The sequence below is a fragment of the Myotis daubentonii genome, chromosome 10 (genome assembly GCF_963259705.1).
Source record: "Myotis daubentonii chromosome 10, mMyoDau2.1, whole genome shotgun sequence".
Classification (NCBI taxonomy): Eukaryota; Metazoa; Chordata; class Mammalia; order Chiroptera; family Vespertilionidae; genus Myotis; species Myotis daubentonii.
The window spans coordinates 33,514,358-33,535,725 of NC_081849.1; the positions used below are offsets into that span (position 1 = coordinate 33,514,358).

Below are 21,368 nucleotides of genomic sequence, written 5' to 3' on the forward strand. Positions count from 1 at the left end.
GGTGTTTCTCAACCTCCCTTTGGTTTTCATGCCCTTAACAGTTTTGGAGATTACTGTGCAGGCATTTTGTAAAGTGTCCCTCTATCTGGGTTTGTTTGATCTTTTTCTCATGGTTAGACTGGGATTATGGGCCTTTGGGGAGGGGAAGTGCCCTTCTCATACATCTCCTCATGGGTAGTGATATCATTATGGCTTATCACTGGTCATGTGACCCTCGATGGCTTGGTTAAGGTGGTGTTTGCTGGGTTTCTCCACTGCCCCGTTCTCTAGTTCTCTTTTCAGACTCTCTTTCTTAGAAATCTCTCAGTCCAGCTCACTCCCAAGGGAAAGGGAATGAAGCCCAGCTTCCTACAGGGGCCTCCTGAATCTTGTCTACTGTGCTTAGCTCTCTTCCCCAATCTTCATACTTACGGAAGCAGACAAAAAGGGCTCCTGCTCTCTCATCTGCCGAGTCGCCCCATTCTGTGCTTTTCTTCATTCATGGTCTCCATCCCTGCTCGTGCTTATCACGTTCTTCCTCTAAGACTGTGATCCTTGCTGCACGCAGGCCAGGAATGCTTCCTTTCCCCCTCCCAGGACCTAAATGATACCAAACCAGAGCCCCAACCCCACCTCTTCATAGGGTGGTGGGAAAGAGGCTGGAAGAATTCTGAATATATATACGCTGCAGTTTTTGTTCCTGTTACAAATGCTTGTTAATGATGTGCTTAGGCGTCTCAGTTTCTGAATTTCTGGACTCATTCCGCGCATTAAGAGAACTGCTTTGCCTTAGGTTAACAGCTGCTATAGAAGAGCTGCCCTGACGCCATCTAGTGGCAATGCGGGCACAATTCTAGGAGGCCCTGAAAAGGCTGCCTGTGTACTGGAATACACAGGGTCAGTGAGCTATGTCAGAGGTAGACGAGGGATGGAGCTGTACTTAGCCTTGCAACTTCATGGGGGAGGGCATTTTTTTGGTGAAGGTTTCAGACCCGAGTCTCTGAAACTGAAATCGTGTAGCTGCTTCTTTCTCCTCGACTTGGCTTTTTGTGTGATGGCTATCCTTCTCCCAAAATCTCCAACTCTTCCCCCTCCTAGTTCACCACTGCCCCATCTCTGAGACACACATGGTGGCCTACACTTCTTTCTCTCCATTCTATTGTAATGGCCACGAGGAACCAGACTTATTGGAGAATTCTGTGGGAGGTGGTCTGGGGTGGAAGATACTAGAGGCCATGGCATGGGAAAAAGATCTAGCTAGCCCTACTCCAGACAATTGCCAGCATACAATTAATTTACTGTAAAATTAAGTAAAGTTAACATTTTTGTTCTCAATTCTTCTTTGATTTTGAAATAAAATACGAGGGTAATATGAAAAACAGAGTAGAAACCAGAGCTATTGCTCCCCAAGCAATGCAAAGTACATTATTTTAATAAAACCCAGAACACAAAACTGAGTTTTTATGTTTTGCATGGAAAGTATCACATTTTTCTAAATTGCTGCAGATAATTCCATTTTGTTCACCAACACACTATGTCTCCCCTGATGAAGGGAAGTAGAAAATAGCTATTATTTTGAAATAATGGGGTTTTCAAAAAATGCAACTCTGTACATTAATTGCTAGATATTTTTTAGGCATTTTTCTTTTAAAAATTTTTTAAAAAAATATATGTTTTTATTGATTTCAGAAAGAGAAAAGGAGAGGGAGAGAGTGATAGAAACATCAATGATGAGAGAGAATCATTGATTGGCTGCCTCCTGCATACCCACACTGGGGATTGAGCCTGTAGCTTGGGCTTGTGCCCTGACATGAATCAAAATGGTGACCTTTTGGCTCATAGGTCTACTTCAACCATGGGGATAGGCAATCATTTTTGTTATTGGATTTAACCAATTATCTCAATTTCCTATGTGGTTTAGCCTTTTAAAAATTAATGTTAATTTATTTTTTAAAATTTACCTTTACTGTTGAGAGTATTATAGATGTCCCCTTTTCCCTCCATTAACCTCCTCTACCCCGCACCCACCTGCTCCCCAGGCCTTTACCACACTGTTGTCTATGTCCATGGGTTATGCATATATGCACATAAGTTCTTTGGTTAATCTCCCCCTCTATAAGTGAGCCTTTTCCCCAGGCCTTCCCTCTGAGATTCATCAGTCTGTTCCATGCTTCTATGTCTCTGGATCTATTTCATTCATCAGTTCATTTTGTTCATTAGATGCCGGGAGCCGGTCCATGCTTGCTGTTTCAAGGGACCTGGCATATATGGCATACTGTTCTTAATATGTTTGCTCACCTTCTTGGCGCTGTGTTTTAACCAAGGTCACCTCTCCGAGAAAGGTTGTTTCCCCAGGTAGGGATTTTCCCCTGAAGTTAGGGAGGGAATAAAACCTCTCAACTAAGTGCCAGGCGGGTAATTAATCACTTTAACTACGAACAATCATGCTTAAGCTACATAATCTTTACTCCCTGGAATGGAGATAAGAAACGCCCTAACCTTTGTAATAGAGATTGATAGGATTGAATCAACTGGTATAAATACAGATGTAACAAGACAGCAAGAGACAGAATTTAGAACACAGAACTTAGAACACAGAACTTAGAAGAGAGAACCTACAGACAGAACCTACACAGAACCTACAGACAGAAGAACTTCTCTGGAGAGAACATGGCAAAAGATCCTGGACTGAACCTGACTATAGAAATTGGCAAGAGAACCTGACTAGAACATGGATACAGAACCTGGCTGGAGAACCTAGCAAGGGAACATGGCTACTGAACCTGGCTAGAGAACCTGGAAAGAACCTGGCTGGAGATCCTAAGCAGAACCTCTCTGGAGATCCAGACCTTGGCTGGAGATCCTGGCTGGAGATCCTGGCTAGGGTGCTGATCAACTGAACACTGTCTCCGTGTCCTTCCTTCTTCGCCGACTCCGTCTACGCCTTTGGGAACCCCTGGACCTGCTCGGGTTGGAGATCTCAGACAGAACCTGGCTGGAGAACCTGGACAGAACCTGGCTGGAGAACCTAGCGAGGGAACATGGCCACAGAACCTGGCTGGAGATCCGAAGCAGAACCTCTCTGGAGATCCAGACCAGAACTTGGCTGGAAATCCTGACAAGAGAACCCGGCTATGATGATCACCTGAACACTGTCTCCGTGTCATTCCTTCTTCGCCAACTCCGTCCACGCCTTTGGGGACCCCTGGACCTTCTGGGGCTGGACCCCGGCAATTAGATTCCACATATGAGTGAGATCATATAATATTTGTCTTTCTCTGACTGGGTTTAGCCTTGCTTAATACCAGTAATAAAATAGTCTATCAAGAAACCATTATATTTATGACAATTTCTATCTATCACTATATCTCTATCTCTATCTCTATCTCTATCTCTATCTCTATCTCTATCTCTATCTCTATCTCTATCTCTATCTCTATCTCTATCTCTATCTATCTATATTTTAGGCCAGTCTAGGCTTTCTGGATACACATTAGTCAACTACTATGCTTTGTATGATGTTCCACTGCCCGGAACCAAGAGAGGGGTAGGGCAGGGTTCGAGAGAGGAGCAGTTATGTCTGCTGTCAAAAGTCACCATAAAAACCCTGCTCTTGTCTTTCTCTGACTGGTCTATTTCACTTAGCATAATGCTCTCCATGTCCATCCATGCTGTCACAAAAGGTAAGATTTCCATCTTTTCTATGGCCAAGTAGTATTCCATTGTGTAAATGTACCACAGCTTTTTTATCCGCTCATTTACTGATAGGCACTTGGGTTGCTTCCAGATCGTGGCTATTGTAAGTAATGCTGCAATGAATCAATGTCACCCTGATAAATTCAATAAAAGTGGAGAGGTTCATTTCTCACCCAGGTTTTCTGGCCTGTGGCAGATTATGACCTTCTCTTCTGCGCCTCCACAGCCATCAGCCCCAGGTCTTACAAGGTGTGTTCCCTGGAAGCAGGAGCTGTGCATGCTCACTACTGTGCTCCTGTGCCTGGTACACTGTCTGGCACATAGTATGCACTCTTACCCTATGTGAATGAATGGAAATATGATCCTAAAGTCCATTGTATTATTAGTAGACCAGTTGAGGTCCAGAGCGGGCAGTGGTTTTCCTGCAGCTTTGTAGAACGCCTGAGACAGCTCTGGGTCCAAAGGTTGGAGCTCCTGACTCCTCCTACAGAACTCTTTCCACCACACTCATGCTGCCTTCCTAAAAAGCTAGCCCAGCCTTCCTCCCTCTTATCCAATTCCTCTTTCTCCACATTTCCTCAAAGTCGCTTCTAGCCTGGTTTGAACACTGTGCTGCTTTTCTGTTTCCTGTGTAGCAACACAAACTTAGAAGCTTAAAGGGATATGCATTCGTTGTGTCACAGCTGCTGGGATCAGGAAGTTTGGGCACAGCCTTAGTGGACTCTCTCTGCAAGGTCTCACAGGATGCAGTGAAGATGTTGGCTAGGCTGCACTTTCCCTGGAGCTCAGAGCACTCTTTTGAGCTCACTGGTTGTGGAAAGAATTCAGTTCTTTGCCGTTGTAGGACTAAGGTTTTCTTACTAGCTGTCAACTGGGGGCCAGTCTCAGAATCTAGAGGCTTCCTGCAGTTTCTCACCATGTGGCAGCTGGACTGTTCAAGGCTGGCAGGAGAGCCCTGTCCCTCTTCCAAGACTTTAGGTGATTAAGTTGGGACCACCCAGGATGATCTCCTTTCTGATGAACTCAAACTTGAATGATTTGGGATCTTAATCACATCTGCAGAAGCCCTTCATCTTTGCCATGTAATGTAAGTACAGACATTTATTGCAACTCAAGGATTATTCTGAGTGGGAGTCTTGGGCCATCTTAGAATTTAGTCTTCCACAAACACATCTGTGTTGGGCCAGTCCCAGGGAAGTTTGAATCTGGACAATAAATGAAGCACATTCCCTATATTTCTTTTTTTTACTTGTGGACATTTTAATGAACTTCCCTCCATGTAGCTTCAAGCTATCAGGACACAGTACCCGATAACACCCTTAATCTTCTCCTCAGCTCTTCTGTTGAAGAATTTGGCCTTCACAATGACAGGCTGTTTGGAGAGCTTTCCCTTCCCAAGAACTTTGTAGTAGCCCGATCGCACCACATCAATGATAGGAGCAGCTCCAGTCTTGCTCTTGGCAGCATTTGCCTGTGTCTGCTCACTGACCAGGGTCCACAGTTTATCAAGGTTGACAGTTGGGCAGAAGCTCTGGTTCCTCTTTAGGTGGTAATGCCTCATACTAAAGGAACCTGGGTGACATTTGTCGAAGTTGATCCTGTGATGATGCAAGCCACCAGAATTCCTGTGCCACCGCCCTCCCCCCCTCCCCCAAGGTGTTTCCTGTGCTTGCCGATGCAGCCGTGGCCGTGGCTCATGTGGCCCGAAAGTTTACGGGTTTTCCTCAGTCTGGATAGCATGTTGGTGGCCGAGCTGCAAGGGGGAGGCTCTTTCGAAGTCTCCCACATTCCCTATATTTTTTGATAACTGTGCTAGTCTTTTTTTTTTTTTCACTTCTTTGAGCTCATCTTCTTCCTCATTTCCTTTCTGTAAGACCTTGATGTGAGATATATGCCAAGTCAAGTGTGTGAGGATCGTTATCATAAAGTGCAAGTGACTTCAAGACCCTGATTAACAAGAATGGCTTCTCTACCTAACCTATATTTTTTATTATTTGGCACTTAATGTTTTGGTTCTCTGATTTGATTTCTTCTCAAAACTTCCCCTACTTCTCTCTTTGATAATGAAATATTTTTAAAATGTCTGCATTTATTCAGCTTTTATGCTTATATGTTCAAAGTTCTTTATATGAAAATAAAATTTATTTTTATACGTAAGAGCTCACATCTGGCAAGGTATGGAATCTGAGAATGTTTTGATCCCACCTTTCTTGTTGGGAGATCTTATCATATTACATGCTGGTGTCTAGATGTTAGCTCGTGACCCTGGAGGAGGAAAGTTAGTGTCTGTTCTACTGTTTCATATCTCTGAGTCTAGGGGTCAGAGTTCATTCATGTGTATGCAAATACAGAGGGGATCATAACTTCTGAACTGTCTGTTCCTGGTCACAGCTGTTCAGACTCTGCTTGAGGACAGGTTACAGAAGGGCAAGGCTAAATCCACATTTTGTGGTGTGAAAATTTACCGTGAGTGTGGTGTCACCCTCAGGGGATCTGAAGCTCAGCCAGGAGCCGTACACGTTCATCAGCAGGGAAGCAGGGCACCTCCTGAGCCTGTTGTGAGGGACTCCTTCCTCAGCCATGCATATTGCCACCCTAGGACTGCTGATGGTGGTGGCAGTGACCGAATTTCTCATTGGCCTGGTTGGAAATGGAGTCCTTGTGGTCTGGAGTTTTGTAGAATGGGTAAGAAAACTCAAGGAGTCCTCCTACAACCTCATTGTCCTGGGCCTGGCTGGCTGCCGACTTCTCCTGCAGTGCCTGATTATGGTGGACCTAATACTGTTTTCGATTTTCAAGAGCTGCATCCGGTTTCGTTATATCAGTGTCTTCTGGGTTGTGGTCAGCCAGGCCAGCCTGTGGTTTGCCACTTTCCTCAGTGTCTTCTACTGCAAGAAGATCACGACCTTTGAACACCCTGTCTACCTATGGCTGAAGCAGAGGGCCTATACTCTGAGTGCCTGGTGTTTTCTGGGGTGCCTCCTGATCAATCTGCTAATTATAGCCGATGTTGGCTTGAAGCCCCACAGTCCTTTCCAAGGAAACAGCAGCATTCTGTACTCCCTTTCAGACTGGCAGTATCTGTATATATTACAGCTCAATGCAGGAAGTGGGTTTCCTTTCTCAGTGTTTCTAATTTACTCTGGGATGTTAATGGTCTCTCTGTATAGACATCATAAGAAGATGAAGGTCCATACAGCTGGCCGGAATGACGCTCGAGCCAAGGCTCACATCACTGTCCTGAAGTCATTGGTCTGCTTCCTTATACTTTACTTGGTTTACATCGTGGCCAGCCCCTACTCTATCAAATCCAAGACTTCTCCTGTTGATCTCACCACTATCTTCATCTCGGAGACAGTCATGGCTGCCTATCCTTCCCTTCATTCTGTCGTATTGATCATGGGGAATCCCAGGATAAAGCAGGCTTGTCAGAGAATCCTGTGGAAGACAGCAGGCCGTGCTTGGAAGTCCTGAGGCTTGTGAGCTGCAGAGGAAGCAGTGACCAGGATGCTCTTTTGAGACACTCCTTTGATAGATCTCTATAAGACTTTTACATCTTTTAAATTTTTCCTTTGTTCACACAAATGGGCAACAGAAAATACAGCATAAAATTAAATACTACCAGGCTGGTGTGGTTCAGTGGTTTAGTGTTGATCCGTGAACCAGGAAGTCACAGTTTGATTCCTAGTCGGGCATATGACCAGATTGTGGCTCAATCCCCAGTGAGGGGCATACAGGAGGCAGCCGATCAATGATTCTCTCTCATCGTTGATGTTTTTATCTTGCTCTCTGTCTCTCTTCCTCTTTCTGAAATCAATAAAAATATATTTTAAAAAATCAAATTATTTCTCCCTCGGCAATGCAAAGTACATTATTTTCATGTATTATAGAAATCAACCCCAGAGGGCAGAGGCTTGGGTGGAGGTGGGCAAAGGGGGAGAAAATGGGGGACATCTGCAATAGTGTCAACAATAAAATATTTAAATAAAGAGAAAAAGAAAAAAGAAATCAATACTTGGGCTTTATGTTTGGTAAAAGAATGCTCTTCCATATATATATATATATATATATATATATATATATATTAATATATAAATTAATTTCTTTTAAAATTACATCTATAAGTTACATTTTTCTATTATAGAAAACAGAGATTAGGAACAATTAATTCAGTGATTATGAATTTTATGAAAATTCACCTATGCATTGATGTTAGTCATTTTGGATAAGCTTTTAAAAAAAGATATATCTAATAATTTTCTCACTTAAGATAGTAGGTCTAGTTATCTAATTAAAAAACAACAACAAATCATCTGTATATTTCTGGAAGGTTCTTTGAGTCATAAAAGTCAGTTAGCCACCATGATCTGTATTAAGCTTCAAAGTCCAAACCTGGACTGGGGCAAAAAGGGTGTGAGGGGCATTTGCTTCTGTTCTCAAAAAGAACACTTCTCATTGAAGAGGTCAGGCCGCATCCTCTCTGGTCATGTACCATCCACACTGCCCACGCTGGCATTTCCGCAGCCTGAAGCCGGAGTCTGAGCATGCATGAGTTGATGTAGACTCAGCTCCGTAGCATCAGGAACTCTATCTACTTTTGTTTTCTTCTAGGTTCCTGGTGCCTAGAACACCATCTAGCCCATCATAGGCACTTAGTAAATATTTTCTAAATGATCGGTTTGCTGTGCTCACTAATCTTACAACTTCTCTTTCTCTTTATATTATAAAGAAACTGAGGCCCAGAGAGGGCCATGGCCGGCCCAGAGGTTCCTAGAGAGCCTATGGCAGTGCTGGGACCAGAGCTTAGTGTCCTGACTGCTGGGCCAGGGCTCTTTCCTGGACATGCTACCTTCCTGAAGAGCTAGCTTTGCCTTCCCCTGGATCCCATCCCTCTCTCTTATGTACTTTCTCAGCCTTAAGTTTTAACCTTGTTTAAACACATGGCTTTAGGTTTAGTTCTAGGGGATCTGGAATCTAATGGACAATCCTTAATATACCTAATTTTTTTTCACTTCTTATATACCATGTTAATCTATTTTATTAATCTATTCTCTCCAACATGAGTCTTTTCCTTCCAAAAGTTGTGGACTGAGGTTCATGATAGGCCCATGTGGATGCTAATCCTTAAGGGGAGAGCTGGCTCCGCCGACACCACTGTGAATTGTGTGAGGTCAAGCACCATCTTTTGCCTTCTGGGATAATCCATCTTTTCAAGTAGAGAGATGCTTCTCCTTGGTTATATTTTTAGTAGCAGGATGAATTTTTCATTATGCCATGCCTATGTTTATACAGATGTCCTTTGTGACCAACTGTTGTAATGATAATAATAGTACCTAATATTTTTTTAGGACTTTACATTTTATCAAGTATTCTTGTATATAGTCCATAATTTAATTACGTTTTAATAGCAACTCTATGCAGTTAGTGATGCTAAGCCCATTTTATAGACAAAAATACTTGGGCTGGAGTGATGATTGTCTCAAGATCATCAACTATCAATTGGTAAAAATGCAGGTAAAACAGTCCCAGAATTTTGGACTCCAAGTCTTGTTGTGTATTCCAGTAAATCTTAAGTCCCTCTTGTTCATACTTGAAAGAATTTATGCTAGCCTTTGCCTGTGGAATGCTCAAGTTTATGAGTATTTAAACAGATTAAATAAGCAACTAATCTTGCAAGTTTGGTTTTGGCCTGGGAGTCAAGGTCAAATCATGACAGATGGACATTTTTAAGACTTGCTTTTCCTAGGGATAAAACACTTGCATTTTCCCAGTCACCTTTTGGGATTGGATTTCCTTCCTTTTCTGAACCTGATTTAGCTCATGATGGGTGTGAGGCTGCTTTGTGTTTTATCCAAGAAAACAAATCTGGAGGCAAATCTGTGTTCTTGACTTGATTCCTATGTAATTAAATCTTTTATAGTTTGCATTCTCAGAGCTGTGGCACTGCAGTTGGCTCCATGCACACTTGTATGTACATATTACTATACTAGCATTCCTTTCTATCATGGGGTGTGATCTGTGATGATGTGGCCATAGGAGGACTGAAAAATATTTAAATGATATAGAAAATGAAGTGCAACACTTGCCCATTCTACTCTCTAGTATGTCTCACTAACCAAATATAGTCATATTTTACCATTTACCTTAGTTCTTCCAGTGATTATTTTCACAACTCAAAATAATAAGATTTGCTTCTCTTACTTGGTTTTATCAACTTTGAACTTTGACTTCTGAATCCCATTCATCAAAGTTGGGGGAGTATCTCACTTAACCACACATCTGTTCCCCTCTCCTAAATTTGATTAGTTTTATTTATTTGTCATTCTACCAATCATTCATTTTAAAACTTTAAGTACTGTGTTTTTAAACTTTATTTATTTGAACCACAACTTATAACAGTATCTACAGAATCTGAATTATGTAGAAGGAAGTAATTGGTTCTTCAACTCTCCTATACTTCTTCCAGGACCCAATTCATATGTTCAACTTCATATGAGATAGTAAACCTGCTGGAAGAGAATAGCCTATCTCAAAGAATCCATGGGAAGGCCAGAGAGTCAGTGTCAGTATGGGAACTAAGAGGGTTTAAACCTCTGAGAACACAACCAAGTCACTGTACAGGACTGATACTGGCACCACCCCTCACATTGCACCTGTCAACGTTGGGTCTGGACACTGCCACTGCCTCTGTGAATGGGTCCCTTTGTGTCACAGCTCCAAGGTCCAAAATCCTGGCCATGGGCCTCTGGTTGGCTGACTGTAGGTTACACTCCTGCCCTAGTGGACAGTCCTGGGGAGAGGACAAGTCTGATTTCCCTTCAGTACGCAACAATTAGATTAAGCAGCAGAATTGACACAGCTGATGTTGAATTGATGAATGGGGAGCCCAGTTCAAATAACTCTCTTAGAAGGCATTGGGAAGTAATAAAGAGATGGAACATGTAAAAGAGAAGAAAGGCTGTTTGCCACAGAAATAACAGGGTGGGGGCAGAGCAGTGCCTAAATCAAAGAACTTGTTTCTTTGAGCTCTTCTGGCAGTGATTCTGACAGTGAAGGTGACAAAGTGGAAGAGGAAGAAGCACATTACTCCAGAAAAAGCTGTAAAGAAGCAAAAGACAGATGAAACGTCAAGAGCTCTGCCATCCTCCAAGCAGAGCAGCAGCAGCAGCAGACAGGGTAACACGTCTCATGTTGGGAAAACAGGGTACGTCAGCATTGGGGACTTTAAAGGAAAAGGCCTATATTAGAGAATACTGGGTGGATCCTGAGGTGAACTGAACCCAGGAAGAAAGGTGGTGGTTGTTGTTTTTTAAGTCCTGAGCAATGGAGCCAGCGGAAGGAAAGGATTTTTGACTTTGACGATACAGTAAGAAATGGTGAAATCAGAGCCATACAAAATCTGCACTGTTTTAGTTGTTTTTATCTATCTTTTTACATTGGCTTTTGTTTTCTAAACGTTGTTTTCCAAGCTATTGTATGTTTGGATTGCAGAACAATTTGCAATAATACTTTTTGTTAATGTGGTTTATTAAAAATGTTCTGAGTGAAGCTAATTGTCAACTTTATTAAGGAGGATTGCTTTGTGCCCACCACCTAGTGTAAAATAAAATCAAATCATAAAAAAAGATAAAAGAAATAACAGGGTAAGTGTCTGTGTAACTGGATTCCCAGAAGGAGATGTTAAAAATGAAAAGAAGGAATAAAGTATTTGAAGAATTAATGACCAAGAATTGCACTGAGTAAATAGATAAAACAAATAAACAAAAAAATGAAAAAAACTAGATTGAAAAGGCTCACAGGGTGTGAAACAAGATGAATAAGTTGGGACAGAACCCTTCACTCTTATGCACATTATAGAAAAACTTAAGAATATCGAAGATAAAAGGAAAGCTTATAGAGCTTTACGAAAGAGCAGATCCAGAATCAGCAGACTGCAGGTCAATATAAGATTCTGCATTACATTTTATTCTAGTAAATGTTTTATTCTTAATTTCAAATGACACCAAGAAAAAAAGTTTAGAGATGCTTTTTTCTGCCTAAAATAAAATATCTTTGGGCTTTAAAATATATATATATGAATGAATAATATTTAAAATGAATAATATTCTATATATAGAATATTATTCAGCCATAAAAAGGGAAGAAGTTCTCACACATGCTATAACATACATACAAATTGAAAACATAATGCTGAGTGAAAAAAGCCTGTCATAAAAGACTATATATATCATATGATTCCATTTACTATATGAAAGGTCCAGAGTATGAAAATCTATAGTGATTGTGAGTAGATTAGTGGTTTCCAGGGGCAAAATATAGAGAAAATGGGTAGTGATTGCTTATGTGTGTAGAGATTCTTTAAGGATCATGAACATATTCAAAAATTAAATAGTGGTGATAATTGCTTAACTCTGTATGAACAAACACTGAATTTACACTCAAAGACATATTAAAGACATAAAGATTGTTGCAATGTTTTAAAGGTAGAACTGGCAGGATTTAGCTATAGAATGGATATGAGATATCAGAGAAGAGAGGAATCAAAAGTCATTCTGTTCCATGCCTCTGTACCTATTTTGTTTATCAGTTTATTATGTTCATTAGATTCTACTCCTGAGTAAGATCATGCAATATTTGTCTTTTTCTTATTGGCTTATTTCACTCAATATATCTTGGGGGTGGAGGGAGATGGGAAGAGATTAAGCAAAGAATTTATATACCTATATACATAACCAATAAATACAGACAATAGTGTGGTGAAGGCCAGGGTGGGGCAGGAGCTGGGAGGAAAGAGAGAAAAGGGGGATTGAGGACATCTGTAATACTGTCTAGAACAGGGGTGGGCAAACTTTTTGACTTGAGGGCCACAATGGGTTCTTAAACTGGACCAGAGGGCCGGAACAAAAGCATGGATGGAGTGTTTGTGTGAACTAATATAAATTCAAAGTAAACATCATTACATAAAAGGGTACAGTCTTTTTTTTTTTTTTAGTTTTATTCATTTAGTTTGCCCACGGCTGGTCTAGAACAATAATAAAAAGGCTAACAATATTGAAAAATACATTGAAAATCCCATCATACAGTGTTATAAATTTTTCTTTCAACAGTCATACCACTTTTTAAAGAATTTTAAAATGAGGGGAAAAAAGTGATTCTAATATTTTTGGCCTGAGTAACTTTCAGGGTCATCAGCTTATCTGGGGAAGACAGTGGGTAAAGTATGTTGATCTGGGGGTAAGATTTGGAGTTTTGTTTTGGACAAGTTATATCTGAGATGTTTATTGGAGATGTTGAGTAGAGAGCTGAACATATGGAAGTCTAGAGAAATGATCAAACTGGAGATGTGCATTTGGGAATTGTTAGATTAAATACGATGTTTAAAATCATAAGACTGGTATAGGTCAATAAGGAAGTGAGTATATATAGATAGAAGAAGAAGTCCAAGACTAAAACTCAGGGAACTCTGATGTTGAGAGGTTATAGAGATATGGTGGCATCAGTAGAGGAGACTGGAAAGAAGTAGCTGGTGGACAAAAGATCATGATGTCCTGGAGGCCAAGTACAGGAAGAGGAAATGACTAACTTTGTCAAATGATGCTGATAATATCAAGTAAAAGGAGAGTTGAGAATTGACCTTTAGGTTTAAAAATATACAACTCATTGGTGATTTAGAAAGAGCAGTTTTATTTTTAAAAAAATATATTTTATTGACTTTTTACAGAGAGGAAGGGAGAGGGATAGAGAGTTAGAAACATCGATGAGAAACATCCATCAGCTGCCTCTTGCACACCCCCTACTGGGGATGTGCCCGCAACCAAGGTACATGCCCGCAACCAAGGTACATGCCCTTGACCGGAATCAAACCTGGGACCCTTCAGTCCCCAGGCCGATGCTGTATCCACTGAGCCAAACCGGTTAGGGCTAGAAAGAGCAGTTTTAGAGGGGGCTGAAGTCCCTGTGTCCTTGCTAATTGGTGGCTGAGGGTCCTTCTCAGTTTCTAGAGACTATTTACATTTCTTGCCTTGCAGCTCCCTTCTTCCATCTTCAAAGGCTACGATGATGGGTCAGGTCCTTCTCATCCTTTGAATCCCTACTGCCTCTTTTTCTGTTGTCACATCTCTCTGGCCAAATATCCTGCCTTCCTCTTCTACTTTGAAGGGCCCCTGTGATTACATTGGTTCACCCAGATAATCCAGGATAATATCCCCATTTTAATGTCCATAAACATGAGCACATCCGCAGAGCTGCATTTTTCCATGTAAGATACCATATTCCTGGGTTCTGGGGGTTAGGATGTGGACATTTTTATGGGGGGCATTTTTATGTCTAACACAGAAGTCATTAAAGTATAGGTTGTACTTTAAACCTTCAGAATAGAAAATATTGCCCAAGGATACGGTGTGATTGCTTCCTGTATCTTCTTCTGGGAGATTATTTTACCCATCCTTGTCCTATATGCCCCAGTCTCTTATATATTGAATTCCATATCTGGATAGGTGTTTTACCAAGTTCTCAACAAGAGGACTGGTACCCACTTTCTTGACCTTGTTAATCTCATGATCTGTGGCTAAGTCCAATTTATACCCATCTTTCACCTCCTCTCAGCCATCTCTACCTCTTGGGTTCTGCTGTTTCCCTGAGAGTATGCTCTTCTTGTATGGAGGTGACTTATTCACCTTGCTCTGGAACTGCCAGCCTCCTTTTTTACTTGATTCATGGCTGTTGACTCTTTCCTGGAGTTCCGTTTTTTACTTTCTGTCCATCCACTAGCTCTCTCCGTGCTGCATGCTGCAGACAGTATATTAGTGGAATCAAGCATGGCTATTTATGAAGAAAGCTTATTCCAGCACCCAGGGTGTGAGCCCCAAGTGAGAGCGTCAAGCCCTTTGAATGACAAAAAGAGGTAGCAGGAAAATAAAAGAGAGCACGTGCTGTGATGCCCCATGGACTCTCCTGTAATTTTGAGGATAAGAGCATGGGATTGAGAATCTGACATCTTGGGGTTCCACTCCAGGATCTAATATCTACCAGCTATGGACAATGTTAAGTTACCACTTTCAGTCAGAATTTTCTCATTTATAATGTGGGGATAAAAGATAACCTCAAAGGTTTGTTATAAGCATTAAATGAGATAGTAGATGACCCCCAATCCAGTGTAACGAGTGCTTACTTCATCTTTTTTTCCTGGTTCTCCCCATCAAATAAGAAAACATAGGCTACTTGTGTGATACTTCCAGATATTTCTATCTGGACACTTTTATTTTGAGTTTGGGGGAAGTAGCAGAGTCGGGTGTGGAGCTGGTGGGCTGCAAAGCGAGTAGCCCGGTCTCATTTGTCTTTAGTGGTGTTCTCAATCCAGGGTATATATTTGTAAACATTGGTGTAGATGCCGACATCCCCACCCATGAAGTGTCCGACCTCGATCCCCTGGAGCTTATTTTTGCAGATGACAGTAGCGACAGCTACTTCCTATCAGAGATGGTGCAGAGAGAGGGACAGAGAGAGAGATGGTCAGATTTTTTCCTCAAAGGAGCCCTCTAGTCCCCAACTTGGGCGAGCCCTGCCTAGAGGTAGCATGCTGGGTCATGACCAGAGCACTGAACTGGAAGACAGGAAGCTCTAGACATTTACCTGGCTTTGCTGTCATTAGCCTTGTGTGATCTTGAGAAAGTTAGAGAAAAACCTCTTTAGAACTCGCATGTAAAACGAGTCAAACCCCATTTATTTGAACTGGTGAAGCCAGCTTCAATTTGTGAAAAGTGTAAATTATTTTTGTCAGCAATGCCCATTTTCACTTTCAGCTATGAGAATAAAAGTATTATGAACTGCAGGCCCGACACGAAGCCCTTAAATGAATAAAGACATTTGTAAGGAGAGCCCATTACTGAAGAAACAACACAAGCTTGCTGCAGCCTTATCAGATTCTCAAAAAATTTGAGAGGATGAAAACTTCCTATTTTTTTAAATATCAGGATTAAGTGATTAACTAGATACATACATATTCATGAAAGCTGAAAATAGAGGAAAGATTACCCCAAAAATTCGGCTGAACACTTTGACAAATTTCACACATAAGGCGTTCCTGTGGCTTCTTCCTTGCTCGGTTGTCTGGCACTCTTTATCAGACATCACGGGGGCCTCCAGGGTCTGCCTCAGGTCAGGGTGTCTGCCTGAGGGGAGACAGGGAGAGAGAACCCTTCCTGTTCACAAGCTGGTACTTAGCCCTTCCACCCTCTACTGCAACCAGGGTTCTGGTTGTGTGTCTGAGAAAAAGGAGGAATGAGAAAAGGGGAGGAAATGATCCTGGACATTTATGAGACTCAATCCTGAGGATTTTGAAATAGCATTCATGTCTCTGTAAAAAGCAGAGTTTTCTTTCTACTCTGTGTCCAGGCTTGGAGGAATAGGAGGTGACCTGACTCAAGTCCTCAGAGGTCTCCTCTGCATATTAACGAGCCTGTATGAGAGGGAGGAGCTCAACCTCTTTAATATGAATCCTGCCTCTGACAATCAGGGCCCTTGTCCTCTGTGCAGTGAGGTGGCCTGTGATCCAGCTGCCAAAGCCCTAAAGAGGCAGTGGGGCATCAAACATCCTGGCAAAGGAGGAGCTTTGGACTTCTGGGGTGGGGGGTCTCTTTTTGCCAAACTGCTCCTGTAGTCTCTCCCTCCCCCTTATCCTCCCAATCTCCTCCCCTCTCTCCTCATCTCTACAAACATGAGTGGTCCTCTTGAGGGATAATTGATGGCTCTGACTTGCTGTGAGAGGTGCACTCACCACTGTTGTCATGGCTCCAGTCCAGACCTGAAAGCAGACAGACGGTGCCTGGCCGGACGTTGCTGGTGGCGAGGGCGAGGGGCTGGACTTTGTGGCTGAAGTTGGCTGACTTGGCCAGCTTAATGAGCATGAGGTCATCCTGGGGGTAGCTATCACTAAAGTTCCAGTAGCGGATAATATTGGTGGGGCTAATGGTCTGCTCTGTCCCATCTTTGACTCTGATCCTGAAATTTCCCAGCAACACTTTCAGATTTCTGGAGGGAGAGGGTTTGGAAGTAATCACTGTCATCACCATCATCATAACCATCATCATCATTGTCATCACCATCACCAAAGCTGATACTGAATGTCGCAATGTGCCAGGTACTGTGCCAAGGACTCCATCTGGATTCTGGGTTACCTCATTTAACACTCACAACAAACTAATGAAGTGAATTCTACTTTTAATCCCCATTTTTCAGATAAAGTCATGGAGGCACATAAGAGTATTCACCCTTAGTCCCACAGCCAGTGGCGGAGCCTTTAACTACTATGTTTTCATGCAGTGTCCTTAATGTAGAGGAGATGGATATTGTGCATGGATGACTTGTATGCATGCATGTAAGCATAACCAATGGACACAGACAGTAGGGGAGTGAGGGCCTGTGCTGAGGGGCGGGAGCGGACAGGGAGAGGTCAATGGGGGAAAAGGGAGACACATGTAATACTTTCAACAATAAAGAATGAAAAAAATTGTGCACAGCACAGATACATTATTTCCCTTCTTTCCAGTGCCAACCTATCCAGTTGGGCATTTCTGTTCTGGCAGAGGTAAGAGAATGGGATGACTTGAATGTTGGGTAGCTCCTGTTTGCTTCATCAGATCCACTCCCAGTCCTACTTTGTCCTGCTGTGTACCTTTGTAACATGATATATGTTGATTAAATCAATGGGTTTTGGCTAGTAGGAAGCACTAGAAAATAACCATAGGAAGAAGTGTGAGGTTGGAGTATTTATCCTCCTGGCTCCTTTCCTGCAGGTTGCCACAGATTGGCTGTTGGCTGTGTCTCATGACCAAAGGTTACAACTCATATAAGGTGGTCTTTTTATAAAATGATTTCTTTAGCTCTGCTTCCCCTATCCCCCCTCTCTCTCCTCCCTATTTGTACCCATTCTCTCCTCACCCCTTTAGGTCTAGGGGTAGTAACTGCACCTTTCTTTGTTTTTTTGTTAATCCTCACCGGAGGATATTTTTCCATTGATTTTCAGAGAGAGTGGAAGGAAGGTGGAGAGACAGACAGAGAGAGAAATATCGATGTGAGAGAGACACATTGATGGGTTGCCTCCTGTACTTGCCCCAACCCTAGGGCCAGAGATCGAATCTGCAACAGAGATACATGACCCTTGACCATAATTGAACCTGCAACCCTTCAGTCCATGGGCCAATGCTCTGTCTACTGAGCCAAACCAGCTAGGGCTGCACTTTTCTAATACTAACCATGGGAGTACTGAACTATTCTTTGTATTGTTCCTATTTCCCTTGTCCATACCTTTGTTGTTAGTTCTTTTTGAAAATTCTCCTCAATTTATCCAGTTTGAGTGCATCACAAGTTATTTGCTGGTCCTTAACTTATCAAACACATTCATATTGCCAGTACAAACCTTGAGAAAATTGATGAGAGGCTGAGGCATAATATCTACAACAGGGTTCTTCAATGGCAACACTATTGACATTTTGGGCTGGGTAATTATGTGCTGTGGGGGCTGTCCTGTGCATTGTAGACGTTTAGCAGCATCCTTGCTCTGGCTTCTATTCACTAGATAGATGTCAATAGCACAGCCGCCCCTAACCCCAATTTCATTGTGACAACCAAAAATATCTTTGGACTTTGCCAAATGTGCCCTGGAGGGAAAGTTGCCTCTATTTGAGAACCACTGATATAGAATGAGTGGTAGCTGTTTTGCAGGGGGTTGGGGATGCCCAACACTCACGTTAAGTAGCAGTGAGCTGGGGCCAGCACCCAGTTTTTTTTGATGAGGACACCCACACAGGGGTTGAAGTGAGACTTGAGGTATGCCAAATAGGGAGCATGGTCTTCTTTCTGCACAGACGAGTGAGTGGAGAAAAATGCTCCTGAGAAAATAAAATGTCTTCATACATAAGACATTCTTATAACAAATAATACCATCAATAATTTCCTAGTTGAAAAGGAATATATACAGTTTTAAAGAAGTAATTGGCCAAGAAATATTTGACATTTTTTCCTAATAAAAATGTAAATTGAAATGACAAACCATTTTATCTAATAATAACAATAATCATTTTTGTTTAATGTTGATAAGATTCAATCAAGGAAAGTACAATGGGAAGGACTCTCATTCACTGTTTTTAGGAATGTGAATTGATTGTTACTTTTTGAAAAACAATTTAGAAATAGGTATCAAGAATTATAAATGGTTCATCACCTGTGATCTAATAGTTCCAGCCCCAATAATCCATTCTACTAAAATAATCAGATGTAGACAAAGATTATGAATAAGTATGCTCATTTTAGCACTCTTTATAGTAGCTAAACATTGGAAACATAAATGTCCAATACAGTAATGTTGGACATTGAAATGAAAAAGTACATGTACAAATGGAACATCATACATATTAAATTGTATAAATCATATTAATAAATATGAAACAGCAAAGGAAATATTGGTAACTTTTCTTTAAGTTAAAAATAATTAAATCCAGTAATTCAATGGTCTAAAATAAGAAGCAACAAATAAACCATGTAAGTGCAAAAATATACAAATAAAATAAAGTCTGGAAGTAAATTCAAACCAACTATTAGCACTGGAAGGCTGGGCTCAACCTGTCCTGAGAGCCCTTGAATGGGGCATAGGAAGGGAAAACCCTAATTCTGCTCATGACCCTTTCTCTTGACTCTTTTTTGCACCTTCTACACACACATCTGCCTTACTCCATCCTACATTAACCCATATCTTACAGGATAGATTAGAAGGTCATGTATACATACCAACAAGGACACTCAAACAGAAGATAAATTTCATAGCAATCTAGATCTTTCCCTGTGACATGTAGAAGAAGATCAGTAGAGTATGGAACTTTTTCAGCTCAGTCTTCTCCTTGAGAACACCTGGTAGAATCAGTGGATATAGTTAGTATAGGGGACACGCAATGGCAATGAGATTGGAAAGCTGCTCTTGGCTTAAAAGGGGATGGAAGAGGGTTCTACATAAACAGATGGAGGCCCTTCTGCACCAGGGAAGGAGGGGACTGTACCTCTATTGGGGTCTTTCAGGGAAGAAAGGAAAAAGAAGCCTATCTCTTTAGACTTCTGGATCCAGGTTTCTCTATCTGCTATTCCTAAAAGCTCACCTGACTAAAAGTAGTTCAGCTGTCTGTGGGAAAGGGAGCTCTAGACTCAGGACTTACATTCCCCATGGAGTGTCTGAGGCCAGTACTACAGGGGACAGGATTCTGCACCTTAGCTCAAGAAGACAGTGTCCCCAAGTTTGCTCTGAACCCCCCAGTAGTTATTTATACTGTCCCTCAGCCCCTCCCTTCTTTATTACACTAGCTTCATCTTTCCCTGCGGTCACTGTTTCATCACTCGGTCATCATCACCAATTTAGTCTAGCCGTCCTGATCAACATTTTTGAGCTAAGAAAATATAGGAATAAAAAGCATTCATAGAGCAGTTATTTTGACATTTGGAGAATGGTTTGAATTCTAGATTACATCAGCTATAGGATCTACTGTATGTTGATGACAGTTAAGAAGGCAGGATCTCTAAGTGTTTTTTTTTATTATTTAAATATATTTTATTGATTTTTTACAGAGAAGAAGGGAGAGGGATAGAGAGTTAGAAACATCGATGAGAGAGAAACATCGATTAGCTGCCTCCTGCACGCCCCCCACTGGGGATATGCCCGCAACCAAGGTACATGCCCTTGACCGGAATCAAACCTGGGACCCTTGAGTCTGCAGGCTGATGCTCTATCCACTGAGCCAAACCGGTTCGGCCTCTAAGTGGTTTTTTAACCTAATGAAAAGATTTCTCAGCTGATCATCTGCCTCTTTCATCTTGGAATAATTGGGAATACACTTTAACAAGAAAAAGAGCAGTAATGCTGATAGCTAACACCCATTGAAGGCTTACTGAATCCTATGCACTGAACTAAGTTCTTTACAGACATTGTTAGTAGTGATTCTATATTAACTTACTCTAATATGATGTAAGTTACACTTTGTATCACTATAACCCTTTAAATTTTCTTAAGCCCATAATCTCATTTCAATGTCACAGCCGGGGAAAGAGGAGACAAGGCTGGGCTGATATCATTTTTTTTTTTTTCTGGAGCTGTAGGTGACACCTGAAACAGGGAGAATTTAAGTAATTTTCTCAAAATCACATATGACTGGAAAGACTAGAAGTCAAATCTGGGTCTTACTGGATAAACAGCTTTTTAAGTACATACTCTAGGCTGCAACTAAACAACCAGCGTTCATGAATCTTGGAAAACTACACAAAGTTCCCTCACACCAAGTCCCTCAGGTGTGAAATGAAAAGCGGATGTGGCACATACTTTCCTGAATGTTGCAATGAACACAGAGGTACATTGTGGAGAGGGCTGCTTAAGGAAATGCAGGTGGGGCAAAAGTAGGTTTACAGTTGTGTATGCATGAAACACTGTTTATTCTTGTATTACTATTTATTAATTATTGTATTATTTTCCATAAGAGCAATTGCCCACCCTGTATACTGAGGTTCCAAGACAGCATGGAGTTGTGGAAAGTTTCCTTTGGTGTAGGATGGACTTAGTTAACACAGGTGAAAAGTTGAGAAAGAGATACACTTACTCTGAGGTTGTTTCCACCAGATATTTTGGATATACTATGGACTAGGACAGGAGTTTGAGGACT

General features: G+C 41.6%; 2 protein-coding genes and 2 pseudogenes across 3 annotated transcripts; 2 read left to right on the plus strand and 2 right to left on the minus strand.

Annotated features, from left to right (window-relative positions):
• Positions 1-4,933: 4,933 nt before the first annotated feature.
• On the minus strand, positions 4,934-5,415 carry LOC132211442 (large ribosomal subunit protein uL15-like; annotated as a pseudogene).
• An 840-nt stretch (positions 5,416-6,255) lies between these two features.
• Positions 6,256-7,149, plus strand: TAS2R5 (taste 2 receptor member 5). Its single transcript, XM_059656119.1, has one exon. The coding sequence runs from the start codon at positions 6,256-6,258 to the stop codon at positions 7,147-7,149; it is 894 nt and encodes a 297-aa protein (XP_059512102.1).
• An 888-nt stretch (positions 7,150-8,037) lies between these two features.
• Positions 8,038-13,844, plus strand: LOC132211346 (activated RNA polymerase II transcriptional coactivator p15-like; annotated as a pseudogene).
• Positions 13,845-15,003: 1,159 nt separating this feature from the next.
• On the minus strand, positions 15,004-19,492 carry PRSS37 (serine protease 37). Of its 2 annotated transcripts, none has more exons than XM_059656121.1 (5): positions 19,459-19,492; positions 18,422-18,563; positions 16,454-16,704; positions 15,709-15,845; positions 15,004-15,144 (listed from the first exon to the last, which is right to left on the minus strand). In XM_059656121.1, the coding sequence occupies exons 1-5, from the start codon at positions 19,490-19,492 to the stop codon at positions 15,004-15,006; spliced, it is 705 nt and encodes a 234-aa protein (XP_059512104.1). The 2 variants fall into 2 exon arrangements, with proteins under 2 accessions (XP_059512104.1, XP_059512103.1); XM_059656120.1 differs by having other exon boundaries at positions 16,451-16,704.
• Between the last annotated feature and the right edge of the window lie 1,876 nt (positions 19,493-21,368).

Excerpts from the sequence above, each read along its gene's own strand:
- TAS2R5 (XM_059656119.1), top strand. The coding sequence starts at position 6,256 with ATGCATATTGCCACCCTAGGACTGCTGATGGTGGTGGCAGTGACCGAA.
- PRSS37 (XM_059656120.1), bottom strand. The coding sequence starts at position 19,492 with ATGAAATTTATCTTCTGTTTGAGTGTCCTTGTTG. Across the intron at positions 16,705-18,421 it reads CCAGCTCACTGCTACTTAAC|AAATCTGAAAGTGTTGCTGG; the intron begins GTGAGTGTTGGG and ends CTCTCCCTCCAG. Across the intron at positions 15,846-16,450 it reads CTGGAGCCATGACAACAGTG|GCAGACACCCTGACCTGAGG; the intron begins GTGAGTGCACCT and ends GTCTCCCCTCAG.